A 13,059-nucleotide genomic window follows, 5' to 3' on the forward strand; every position below is an offset into this window, starting at 1 on the left:
CGTCATGGAGCTAATTAGGAAGTGATTATAATTACAGATATACAGAAACGGACCAGTAATGACTTTGTGCCATATCTAACCACCCACCTTCTCATCCAGTGCAGTACGGCATCGACACACATGTGCACATGCACACAGACACACACACACTCACACACAAACGCAACCTTCATCTCATGGGAAAACTACATTATAAGTAATCATACAGTCTTCAATAGCCAGAAAATCAGCATAAGTGAGCTGAAGTGTGCAATATATAATTTAACATCTAAATAAATATACGAGGCCAGACGTTGAGACGGGGACTGTTTCGAAAAGATCTTTTATTGAGGTATGTGGCCAACCAGTGATTCAGAACTTAGATTACATCCATACACATAATTTACATGTTACAGTGTCACAGGCATGAACATGGGGTGCCACATAAAACTAGGTGCAATGCAGGGTGACAGACTGCCTATATGGATAAAATTAACAATCGACTCAGTTTTATTTTCATAGCTTTTCTCCAGCTCTGCCATATAGTTCATGATCTCTTTTATTCGCTTATTTTCCCCGTCTATTCCTATTTTCAGCGTCACAAACATCTGATCAACACAGACAAACCAACAGTCCTTTGAGTAAAAATGTACATGGTGAAGTAACGCAGCAGGTAAAGTAGAACACAACAGCAATCACTACTCAGGAGATACCTCAACAAAAACGAGAACTTATCCAGTTAGCACAAAATAAAGTGCCGATTTCTTTATTCCAAGAGACAAAGCCTGTTTGTCGCAGTCCCTAAAATCGTTGAGATTGAAATGTGGACTCAAGAAGGAACACATCAAGCTAGATTTCTCCGCACAGAAAAAGACAGACAAAAATCAGCTTCAATAATCGCAGTGCCATTATTCAGCTGGCACTGCGTTCTGTGCTTCAATGCCACATTTTTCCACAAGGGAACATGCATGGATCCACCTCTCTGGAAATGGAACGTCTCCTCTCAAGAAGAAATCCAGTCAATAAATAATCAGTGTCTGCGAGTCCAAATTGTCAGCAGCGTACCGACACGCAGAAAAATATGTGCCTTGTACTTGCTGTCAGAGCTGACCAGTCACATCAATAACAGAGGACAAGAGAGGGCAAACGGGAGCGGAGGATGGAGATGACAGGCTAGCATTTGATCACTGATGAATCATGCACCCATGGGTAAAACATCACCTGCATGCAGACACACTGATTCATAATGGTTCAACGTGCCTGTCACTCCTCCATCGCCTCCTTCCTCTGTCTCTTTCCTCCAAGCTGCCAGAGGAACTTGGACTCTTCGTCACAGTCAAAACGATCTCCTCCTTTGTGTTTTTTTGTGTTTTGTTTTTTTCTATTTTTCTGGCAGACTGGCCCAAGTTTATTTCCCGGTGGTGAGGTGCTAGCAAAGGCATGTTAAAAGGCAGTACAACACTTGCCACCCCCGCTGCTGCTCTGGAGCAGCTCCCTGCTTAACCAACCATTTTAAGCCCAGAGAGCTCCCTTATGTGGAAAAAAAAAAAGATTTTCATCACTTGTATTTTACACTTGCAAGATGTTGACACTTGTTCGCTCAGCGTTCACGACCACAAGCCAAATGAGAGGTTCTAATCTTAGTTGCCCACCCTCTTCATTTTTCTGCGAGGCTTCCGATTTTCATGCCTCCCCTTTGATGTTCTCCTGTGATCTCATTTGTCCCATTTTTTGATCAACTCTCAAAATCTGCTCATTTACTACTGTTAAAAATATTAATGCAAAAAAAAAAAAAAAAATCCAGGCCCCATCCATTTTGTGAGCGATCAGTTTGTTGGTTGTCATTTTAAATGTCAGCCTTGCCAAAATGTCTGTGCCAAAAAGACGATGCCGAGGCACGGCTGACACCCCAAATAAAGTAAGACATAGCTCTATACTATCACTGCTGTTTCTCAACAGCCACCAAAATACATGAAAAATGTTGTTGCATTATTACATCAGTGGTGGTTTAAGTTAAACATGCCTATAGCATGTGAAAAAAATACACACATCTCCAAGTTTAAACTATCATGGGAAGGATGAATTCAGCTTCCTGACTTGAAGTTTCACAGGAAAGTGCAACATTTGCTGAGTTGATTTCTATTTGGACCACGGTGGTGAAATGACTTTATCTCTGTCAATTGATTTATAGTTTTTAAATAAAACAAGTTCTTCGAGGAAAGAGGCAGATGCAGTTTTTTTGTGCTATATTTCCATGGCTATTTATATATAAAAAAAAGCCAGTAGAGGCAGGAAATTAAGACTCTGAGTCTGAAAATTTACAAGGGGAGGACTCCCAGACCTCCCACTTTGGTATTGAACATTTCCCTGTTTCTGGATTCTCAACATTGATAAATATAACAGGGCTCCAGACGGCGACAGAAAGTTTTTTTTTGTTTTGCAACTAGTTTTTTTTCTTGCCAGTGGTGACTGTCCCTTGCTACTATACTTTTGCGTGCACTCCTGTACTGTCCTGCTCCTGCTCTACTCGCCAGTTTTTGAAATGTAGCGTGGCCCTATCTGATTCGTTGGTTAGGTTGCTTCCTTGGTCAGGGTTAGGGCTGGGTTAGGTTTGGCCAATCAGAGGCAGAGTAGGAAGTCTTCCCTGCCGAACTACATTTCGAAAAATTGTGTCCAGCCGCCCTGTCTACAGTGACTGAGGCATATGCACAAGAAGCAACAAGTGAACTGCAAAAGAACGGAACAGATGAAAACATAGATGAAAATATAAAATATATACACAATAATGTTTGAAATAACCCCCACAGTAATCCTAATATTTCTAAAAAAGTAACTATAGTCTTATTACACTATTTTAAACTGCAGCTGTAACCAATTACAGTTAGGTATACATTTTTTGTATTTTTATTCCATTACTCCCTAAGCCTGGTTATTTACTCTAGTGTTACATATAAGAGAGTGCAGAAGACATCGCAGACAATGACAGACGGAGGAGACAACAGCAGACTCCACAGACAGGGGAGAGAAAAGGCAGTGTGAGGCAGCCCTGAGAGAACACTGAAGGACATATCACATAAGTGTGCACGATAACACATATATATATATATTTATTCTATCACATTTGACATGTAAGGGGATTCTCATATTTTCAAATATTTTAGAAATAGTTTGGGTCTGGGAGCCAATGATTTCTCTCTTTTTTTTCTGTCTGGAGCCCTGTATAGTTATAATTCAGTCTGACACTGTTGACATTATTAAGATTCGGTGTATTCATGACACATAATTCTGCTCACTCTCTGAAGGACTATAGGTCTTTCTGGCTGGCAGTGGCCGTCCTTGACAAGTGGCTCACATTGTGTGCCAGACAGTCCACATAAATGATGTGAACTGATAGTCAACCTGATGTTAACCGATAGGGGGTGAATGATAGTTATGCATGGTAACTGCAGTCCTGTGGTCGTGGCAGAGCCCTCTCAACAGGGCTTTATTGGTTTAACCACTCACCTAGTCACCTCAGCGCACTGAAATTTGCATGCACGTGCTCAGCCTATCAGCCGTCCTCAGCCATCCAAGCCAGCTTCTCTTTAGCTTCTCACTCTCTCAGGGGCTCCATATTGTCTCTATCGGTGGACATCAACCATGGAAGGAAATAATATTTCCTAATAGCCTTCTGTCCAGGTTCGAACAGACAGGCTTGTAACGTGGCAGAATCGAGTTGCACTACAAAATATGGAGCTTGCTGGCTTGGCTGAAGTGTGCTCTCCCTCCAGCTGACTGCAAATCCTAACTTGTTCAGATGATGCACCATCTGATCTGTTTGGAAATGGCCATGAGAATCAGGGTGTCTGAATAAAAGAGGACCTGGACCTCCTGGTGGCAAAGCAGCGGGAGAACTTGTCCATTCATTTGCCACTGGTTGGATCAATTCAAACAGCTTTTTTAAAGTGTGCATGTGGAATAGCCTCTGTGTGAGGCAATAGAGATGAACTATAACAGCCCCCCCATCTCCAGCAATATTTAATAGGATGCTTCAATATCTTGTTTCTGAAAAAAGTCAATATCTGTGTCCCAAAGACATGCTCATCGTAACCACGTTTTGTAGTGTGTTCACAGAGTAAAAGTATGAAAATGCAGTATACTTAAGAACGACAACATATATACTCAATTGGCTCAGTATTTTGAGTGTGCAGTTACAAGAAAATATTGCTCCACAGTGCAGTGTGTTATGGAAAAGGAGGAGCTACTCATAAGGCAGTAAATGAGAATTTCATCAAATAAACCAAAATATCAGTTAACATACATTTTTTTTTATTTTTTGTATTTGTATGTTAGCTGTCAAAATCAAATCTCAAAATCAAAGTCTTCAGAAGGTCACATAATGTAGGTTTGTTGTGTTTTCTCATTTTCTCTTAGTAAAAATGGTGTAGTATATTATATTTCTACCACACTAACTGCTAAAACAGTATACTGTGGAGATGAGTATACAGTAGGTACTGTTTTGTGGTAGTATGCAGCATGCTTTTGGGACACAGCTAGTATGTCAGGTAGAGACATTTAAGTTTCTAGGCCTTCTCCCCTAGCAGCGGTCTCCTGTTTCCAGTTTTCTTGAGAAGCACAAAATAACTACAGGCTCTTCTCCCCATTTTCTGCCAGAAGTACAAATGGCCTCTTTTTGTAATAGCTCTTGAATAGTGGTTTGGCTCTCTGGTGAGGACATGAGTGTCTCTCTCTGGTGAATGGAAGTGGGATATTGCAAAACTGGTCTGTACTGCTCAGTCAAAATGTTGTGCCCATCATTTCTTTTAGAACACAGCAGCTCCAGCATTGATGAAAAAACTTTATCAGAGGTGGAGGCAAGGATGTGCATGTACATGACGGCGGCCCTTTTCACTGCCAAACGGCCTGGTGACAGCAGGTTGGTCCATGACAGGCCAGATTTGAAAGTGCTGGAGAAAAACTGCTCAACCACTGGTGCCGCTAGCATGCTGGCCAACAATGGCTGAATAAAGAACGGCCTGTCTTCAAACACATCCCCATAACACCTGAGCATCAATAATGGTGGTCCGGCCTCAGCTCTATGCCACCTGTGCTCATAGATATCCTCGTAATGCCTGAGTGAAGCTCTGCTATGTCACCTGTTATCAATTAGAAGTGGAGAGAATCAAAAACAGTGTGACTTCTCAGCTTCTTCTCAGTGTGACTATTCCCAGCTGGGCTGGTTGTTTGCAGCAGTATAATTTTCCCATCATTATTTGAGCAATCTGCACAGTCTGGCTGCCTTCTTAGATGGTGGTCAGGATGAGAACAATCCCTAAGTCCATGCAAGCTGGTGGCAGGACCCCCATACCTGGATGGTGTCAATGGGGCAGGACCGCTGTGGTCACTTGAACTTTGTGGGACAGCCTGAATAGGGAGCTAAAATGGGACATCAAGCAAGGTGCAGCATACCTCCCTTGTAGAAGGGAGGTATGCTGAGGAGAGGGTGAGTCTGCTCGGCAGCTGTTGCTGACTATCAGTTAAAGCTGGGAAGTAGGACCCACTCCAGATCCTGCCAAAGAGGTTTGTTCTCAACCAAGCTGGCTGTGTGAGGATGGTAGCAGGATTTCGCCCATGATTGCTGACGAGTTGGTGTCTTGCCTTCATCCGCTGCCATGTAGGCAGTGGGGTGGGTACGAGTCAGCAAGTCCACCATCCTCAACACTCTCAGGGCTGTGAGAAAGGGAGCTTTGAGACAGCATGTGCCTCCCTAGTGTGGAGAACAGAGAGACGGCAGTGGTGTGACAAAATGGATTCTCTGTTAGAGCTTATGGTGCTCAAAAATGAAGCCTAACGAACAGAGTTTTGTGGGCCCTGAGGGAGACAGCCCTCTGTTCATGTCTGTCTCTTGTTTAACACAAAGATGACAATGTACAGGCAACATCATGAGAATGGGCATAGGAAGAAGAGGAAGAGAAACTCTTTTGTTGGAAGGACAAGATGTTCAGACTCGCCACTCATGTCTGTCTCCTGTCTCTCTCAGAGATGCTCAAGTGCCATACCTCAGGGAAGGTTGACTAAGAAACGTGCTTGGCTGTTGGTGAACTTGTTGGCAAGACTTTGCTTAAAATGTAATGAATCTTTTCCCTGTGATTCTTGAATGAGCTGGTACCTAACAAGACATCCCGCTACCCTCAATGCTCAAATCCAGATGGTTGCTTGAGATGGGGCTTTGAGAAGACAGCTGACCAGCCACTAATGTTTCTCTCACGTGAAGAGAGGAGTCAGATAGCCGGTGGAAAAGTACAGGAGCAGGATGCTACCTTGGAGGACTTGTGACATTCTGCCTCGTTGACTTACCAATTTAGGTCTGGGGGGCAGAGTTAAAGGCTCCAGTGCTACCAGCACCTTGCAGGACCCTGCAGTCAGCGCATTCCTGCAGCACCGCTATCCCCTGAGATGCAAGCCTGGCACTGAGGTGTTTGGAGCGGTGGTCACAGTGGTTTATGGCAGTAACCAGTTCAGGTCACATCAGGCCATACTAGTGTCAGAAAATGCCGTCTCCTACAATGTTATTGTCTTCATTCTGAAGGAAAGTCAATGCAGAGTAGAGGTAAACCACTCTATGGCTAGATATCGTAGGGTAGACCCCTGATTGGCATAAGTGCATCAAATTTCAGTGTTCTGAGGCAAATAGATGAATGGTTATATCAACAGAGCACCACCGGAGAACGAGGCCTGTGTGAAATATAACAGATTGAGAGTGGGACAAATAAAGAAAAAGATATTGTTAGGTGTATCAAGTTCCACCAACAAGACTCCTGATCCATGTAATAGCCACCTCCTCCTACAACAGAAGCAAAATTTTGATAAAAGAAACCAAAATCTGAATAGACTTCCAGCAACCATATTTAAAATACTTTTGATTTGTGCCCCGTTTGCCTGACTACACAATGATTTCTGATTTCAAAGATGGGAGGATGCGTAAGCCTACACAAACACTAAAGTGTGAATGACCAGTCAGTAGAGAAACTTCCCTGGAGCAGGATGACAATCCATAGCTTCATACATGTAGTACACTCTATCAGAGACGAACAGCAAACCAAGTTGCCTGGAAAACCCGAGTTCATTGGCAGAAACCCTGGGCCAATGTTCCAACTCTCTCTCTGAATGTCTGTGTCTGTCCAGTTCATCTGTGCTTGATTGGCTTAAGTCAGTTTGGATGGCTTGGAGAGTCTTTAGCTATCATTTAGCCAAAGATAGGTGGGAAAGGTGACAGTGATAACTTGAAAGTCAGGGTGGCCCCCGGGGAAGGGGAGATGCAAATGGAGGGATGGTAACGTGCGAACAGAGCCTTAGATCTCCTCTATAGACTCAGCTGGAACCAGCCCTCTCTTCTTCCCACTGCTCAGCTTCAGATAGCCGTCGCAGTCCTCTTGCTTCCCGACACAGATCTGACAAAGAGAGAAAGAGAGGGCCGGGAGTGAGGACCTCATCAGCTTTTTGAGTGTTTGTCCCACTGGCCCTTACACAATGTGTGATAAGAGCATTGCCACCGAAATGTCATCACGTCAGTCCTTCATAGATGCATATGCTCATGTTTTAGCATACCACTGGCAGAAATCTAAATGTGAGAAAATAAGAACTTGGCTGATGGTTATTTAATATTCATGACATCTTTCTAAACCTTGCAGGCTTGTTCACGGACAACAGAATACACCCTTTGCGACTGGTGGAATGTCCTTGAACAGGAGGCTTCACATGAATTGATTGACCTTTGCTGTTTATAATGGACATCAGTAATGATAACGACTGATATTTTGTTTTTTAGGAGTTATGCATGTACAACACAAAATAAAATACAATATTAACCTTGGATTAGTTAAAGGTTTATCTAAGAATTTAGATAATACAAGGATTATTTAACTTGCTGTATGCTAAAGTGTTAGCAGATAAAGGTAACTACTGGAGACACAGTCGACTTTGGTGGCAGAACTTGCATCAAATAATAGGTAGAGTGACCAATGGGCCAAACTTCGAAAAAGTTTGTGTAGCCCCTAAAGAGGTACATGAGAAGAAGAAAAATTAAAAGTAAAAAAATTAGATCAAATTAAAAACAATACAGCTGAAATAATAATAAGACAGTACTCTTGTACCTGAGATTCCTTCACAGACATGTGGCCCAGTTCTCGGCTGCCATGCACACCCTGAGTGACCCTCCACACCCTCTCCCCGGGTCGGACCCTCTGGACGAAGTTAGCAGGGAAGAAGCCCACCCTGTCACCACTCTTGCCCTGGAAGACACAGGGGTGCAATACAATAAACACTTCACGCTTGATATTTGGAATACATCTTAGGCCCTGTTCAGACGTGGTTTTAACATCAATATCAGGTGGGCCGATCACAAGTGGAGAGCCAAGACAGATTGCTGTTCAGGCTTGACATTATCACGCATCTCAACAGGATCTCCAGAAACCATTTGTGACCTCAATTTCTAGCAAAACAATCTGGTAGGATTACTATTTTCTTTTCTTTTCTTTTCTTTTTGTCCTCTGATTTCTCTGTACTTTTCTCTAACTCTGTCTCACCTCTGAATTCCATGATGTCACTATCTACCCAATATTCCCCATCCATCCTATCCCTTATCTCTTGTCCATAAACAAAGCAGTTCCTCCCAACCGCTCTATTTTTTGATTATTTGATAAAGATTCCCTCATGTACCTGCAAAAAGCAACTTGCCAACTCTATCAAGTGAACTCAAGTGAACTCATTTCACCCTACTGGCATATGTTTTCCATCTATAACAGAATTTTAAGACTCAATAGCTGATTAATGTCTTTTTAGGATGGATATTTGTACTGTGAACCTGCACGCCATTTTGGTTTATTGGTGAAAATACAGGGCTTTGTTAGAGTACACCTCATTATGTAAAGCAATAATTTGCTGTTTATCACCCTGGGCCTCGGAGTTTGATGTGCTTATAACTGACTCACAAACTATACATTAGTAATGAACTGATGATTCACAAAGTATAAATAATTGAAAGCACCCATGAAAAGGCAATGCTGATTTAAAGTGTTGTATAACTGCTGCTTTACTTAAGCTATTAGTTCTCCTGCCCAGCAGATATTGGCCCATTAACAGAGGCTATGCAGGCTCTGAGCTTTAGCCAACAGTCAGGGCTTAAGACTCAGTGTTGCCTCTTTTCCTGTTACTGAGATGAACACACACGCACACGCACACATACACACACACACACACACACACACACTCACATTTCCACTGGGACTGAGTGAAGCTCATTACAGACTCAATAAAGGCCTCTTTGAGGTTGCAACACTTGTTAAGTTCATTATGTTAAACTCTTTAAGTAATTTCAAGAGGAAATTATGTTTCTATTTCTATCTGAGACCGCCTGCATGTTTATGAGAGATACGCTTGCATTCATCTAACGAGCGGACGCACACGCATTTATGTGCACGTGAAAACACATTATGGACACAGGTATGCATACAGATACACATCCTAATGCATGCACCCACACACACACACACACACACACACACACATACACAGATGTGTGCAGATGATTTATTACCCACCTTCCACCACTCCTCATTAGAGTCGTCGGTGACCTGCACCCGATCACCAGGACTAGTGTAGATAAGAAAAGACAGGAGATGAAAAAGAGGAGGCATGAGGGGGAAGGTTGGGAGGAGAGGAGGTGGGGAAAAGGAGGCAAAAGAGGGATAAATGTTGGGGAGGTGAAGAGTGTAGCAAGAGAGAAAGGATAACAGAGAGGAAAGTGGGTGACAGCACAAAAGATAACATTATCAAACCTAGAAACCAGAGCAGAGAGTTGAGGCGGTGAAGGTGTGGATGAATCGTTTCACCTCTCTGGAGAGGAGACGGACCAAGTGACACCAAAGTCATAAGGTCTACATGAAATATGACTCTGTTGCGCCTGCAGTAATGGTGAAACGCGGACCTGTTCTCAGCCGCATACAAATGATACTGCTGGTTTTATGATGAGCCGTGATAATGTTCCTTACACTCACACATGGTGTACCCACTGTCCTAGATACACAGGGAGGAGCTGCTGTCCCAGTTGCACTTTTTCTGTATGTGCCGTCTCCTGGGTGTCTGCTCTCACTACTGCCCTATATGACCATCCCTCACAGACTCACACACACACACATTCATACACACATAAACTTATGAGCTTGGGTTAGACCGATATGTCTAGACGATACTGGCCAAAATGTCATTTGCCTCTGATATGATGGAGGCTGCTCCCTGACTACAGCTACAGCAAAAGCATGTGAAACCTTCAGTGAATTATGATTTTCTTTGCACATCTTATTTATTCATTTAACTATTCAGAGTTTCTGTCAACATTCACATAAAGTGACATGGCATCTCAGATTTTCCTGACTGTTCAATAGCTGTCGGTAACCCTGCCTTAAAAAGCATGATTTATTTTTTTCTCCTGACTTTTTCATGGATACCCTGTTCACCATAAGGATTATTTTAAATAAAATCTACAGTAGAAATTCTGTTTAATTCTGTTTTTTCTTTTTGAATGGGAAGTACAAGCAAATTAACCATTTGGATTGGATTATTATGAAGCAATAGATCATGTCGTATTCTAATTGGCTAATTGCACTTAAATTGCGACAATCTCATGTAAATGTCAGCTGTTAGTAAATCACTCGCTGAATTGATAATAGTTGTGCCCTCTTTTTTTTTTTGGGTTTTTTTTTTTTTTTAAGAGTATGCAGCTGGTTTGCATCTGCCTTAGAAAATCAGCCTCATGGATACATGCCTATGTTTAATGGAATGAATGTGTCTTTTAATGTATTCTATGTGTTTTATTTGTGAGACCAAAGACAATTTTCATGCAGGACATGATAATAAAGTATATTCTATTCTATTCTATTCTATTCTATTCTATTCTATTCTATTCTATTCTATTCTATTCTAAATCAAGGGACTGGTCAAAGGTACCCTATGCAAAAATTTTAAGCGTTGATTTAAGTGAGAACATTTAGGCTCACTGATCAATTATGTGCTCATTCCACATCATTTTTCACTTGGTCATTTTGCATAGTGCACCTTTAAAGTCTAAACTAACCCAGAAGCACACTATAAGACAGGCTTTCCTACTTTCATTGGTTCTCTTGAGGCAAACCATGTGACAGATGGCCATGAACCTTCCCCGTAGCTCTACCTTATCTAATAGCTGCACTCCTACCCACACACACACACACACACACCTTCATTTTACTGCTCAATCCCTCCTTTGTGCCCTCCTGACTCTCTCCCTTTCCCCCTATGTCTGCACTCTGTCTCCACCCTTCCCTCTGTTCCCCTGTTTCTTGCCTCCCTGCCTGGCAGAATCTTAAGCTCTCTCCATACACTCCCCCCTTGTGTCTGTTCGCCCTTTCATCTCTCATTTGTTCAGTATCTTTATCCAGTCCCCTGCTGGGAACACAGCTCTGTAGCCAGCTCTACGTGGGGACAGTGATGGGCTCCGAGTTTATAATTAGTCGTCCTTAAGGGCGCCACGGCACTGTCCTCTGCAGATGGTGGGGACATTTTCATCCTGCAGAAACGACAGCAGTGGCAAAACACAGGCAGGGACAAACACACAACCCACAAAAAAAGCAAGCGCGCACGGAAATACACTTGCGCACACACACACACACACACACACAAAGCGAAAGCAAGAACACAATGACGCACACATGCACACACATGTATACACATTGCCTCTTGGTTATTTACTCACTGTAGTTCCAGGTCATTCTGCTCCTGAGGCAGAAACTTGTAGAGCGCTACATAGGTGTGGATGGCGTGAACCTCAATTCGCTTGGGCACCTAGACGAAGGGAGATGTGAGGGGTTGTAGGGGGTTGGGGTAAAGGGTTGGGAGTGGGTAGGACAAAAATACACCAGCCACTCTCAGACAGAACCAACTCGAGATGAGTACTGAGGCAGATTATGGCGGAGAAGCGGGTGGTACCTTCACACTGCTTTCCTCTGCAGGAGTCTGCGTTTGCCCACTGCCTGCATTCTCCTCCTCTTCTGGTTCATTCTCAGGGACAGCGGTGTCTGACAGTAGGAAGAAAATTTGCTTAGAAAGCGTAAGCCTCACACACACACACAGACACACACACACACACACACACTCACTCATGCAATCATTCATGTAATTTTCCACAACCTCTGTCAGTGTCTTTCTCTTGCTCACACACACCACACAGGTTAACTTATGCGTGTGCACATGTAAGCACATATATACACATAATATAAATATGCAAATCCATACAGAAGGAGACATGGGCATATGGCATTGTTTACCCCCCGTCTCTGGAGTTATCTCTTCCTCCATACTGCACTGCCTCTGCTCTCTGTCCTCACTTCCCTCCCCCTTGAAAAAGAAGGGAATAGAGATGAAACGAAATCACGACAAAGGGAAGAGTTGGCACCGGGAAGTCAAAGACGATACATTTGGGAGAGGGACTGAAACTCTGTCTGTCTCTCCTCTGAATTATTCAGAATGCACCACACAGATCAGTAGCTCTCTCTATTCTAAATGGCCCGACAAACCAATACTCTTGGCAAGACTCCTCAGCTATCTTATTATTGCTGTATCTCAAAAAGCATTAAACTGATACGGCTTTGTGAGGACTGGTGCATATATTTGGACTGCAGCCTCTGACGGCTGATATTTGGCACCGATAATCATATTTCACCACTCCCGCCTCCTAAAATACATCAGCAAACTGACATATTAGTCGAGCCCTGATCTCAGGTACACTGTAAGTCTTTTTTGTTTGACTTCTAAACCATAAACTCACTTTGGAAATCGTGGTGCTGGATTAGACTTGTATGCTGGCTGCTCATGTATGTAGTGGATATTACATAAAGCAAGTTTTCATCCAACTTACCTGTTAAGTGATGAGAACACAGACACAAAAAGTCATTCATGTGATCAGGTAACTAGTGTTATCTAAAAAGTGATAAACATTGAAATGGTTAATTTTACCTTTAGCTAAGTCTGGCAGTTTTGATTTCTTCCATTTTCCCCTTATTGGTTTCT

The 13,059-nt window shown here is 42.8% G+C and overlaps 1 protein-coding gene across 5 annotated transcripts in view; it reads right to left on the reverse strand.

The window, feature by feature from the left end:
• Window positions 1–306: 306 nt before the first annotated feature.
• Window positions 307–13,059, reverse strand: part of LOC115362964 (SH3 and cysteine-rich domain-containing protein 2-like) — a 29,641-nt gene continuing 16,888 nt past the window's right edge. For 3 of the 5 annotated variants that reach the window (XM_030057005.1, XM_030057001.1, XM_030057006.1), the window contains 5 exons: window positions 11,980–12,387; window positions 11,747–11,835; window positions 9,558–9,609; window positions 8,112–8,249; window positions 307–7,409 (listed from right to left, as the gene is read on the reverse strand). In XM_030057005.1, the coding sequence (XP_029912865.1) occupies window positions 7,311–7,409; window positions 8,112–8,249; window positions 9,558–9,609; window positions 11,747–11,835; window positions 11,980–12,387 (786 nt within the window). In that variant the 3' untranslated portion in view covers window positions 307–7,310. Of the gene's footprint in view, window positions 7,410–8,111; window positions 8,250–9,557; window positions 9,610–10,950; window positions 11,561–11,746; window positions 11,836–11,979; window positions 12,388–13,059 lie in introns of those variants that run through there. The other 2 variants (XM_030057004.1, XM_030057003.1) reach the window with 2 other exon arrangements.

Source organism: Myripristis murdjan, chromosome 8, assembly GCF_902150065.1.
Source record: "Myripristis murdjan chromosome 8, fMyrMur1.1, whole genome shotgun sequence".
NCBI lineage: Eukaryota > Metazoa > Chordata > Actinopteri > Holocentriformes > Holocentridae > Myripristis > Myripristis murdjan.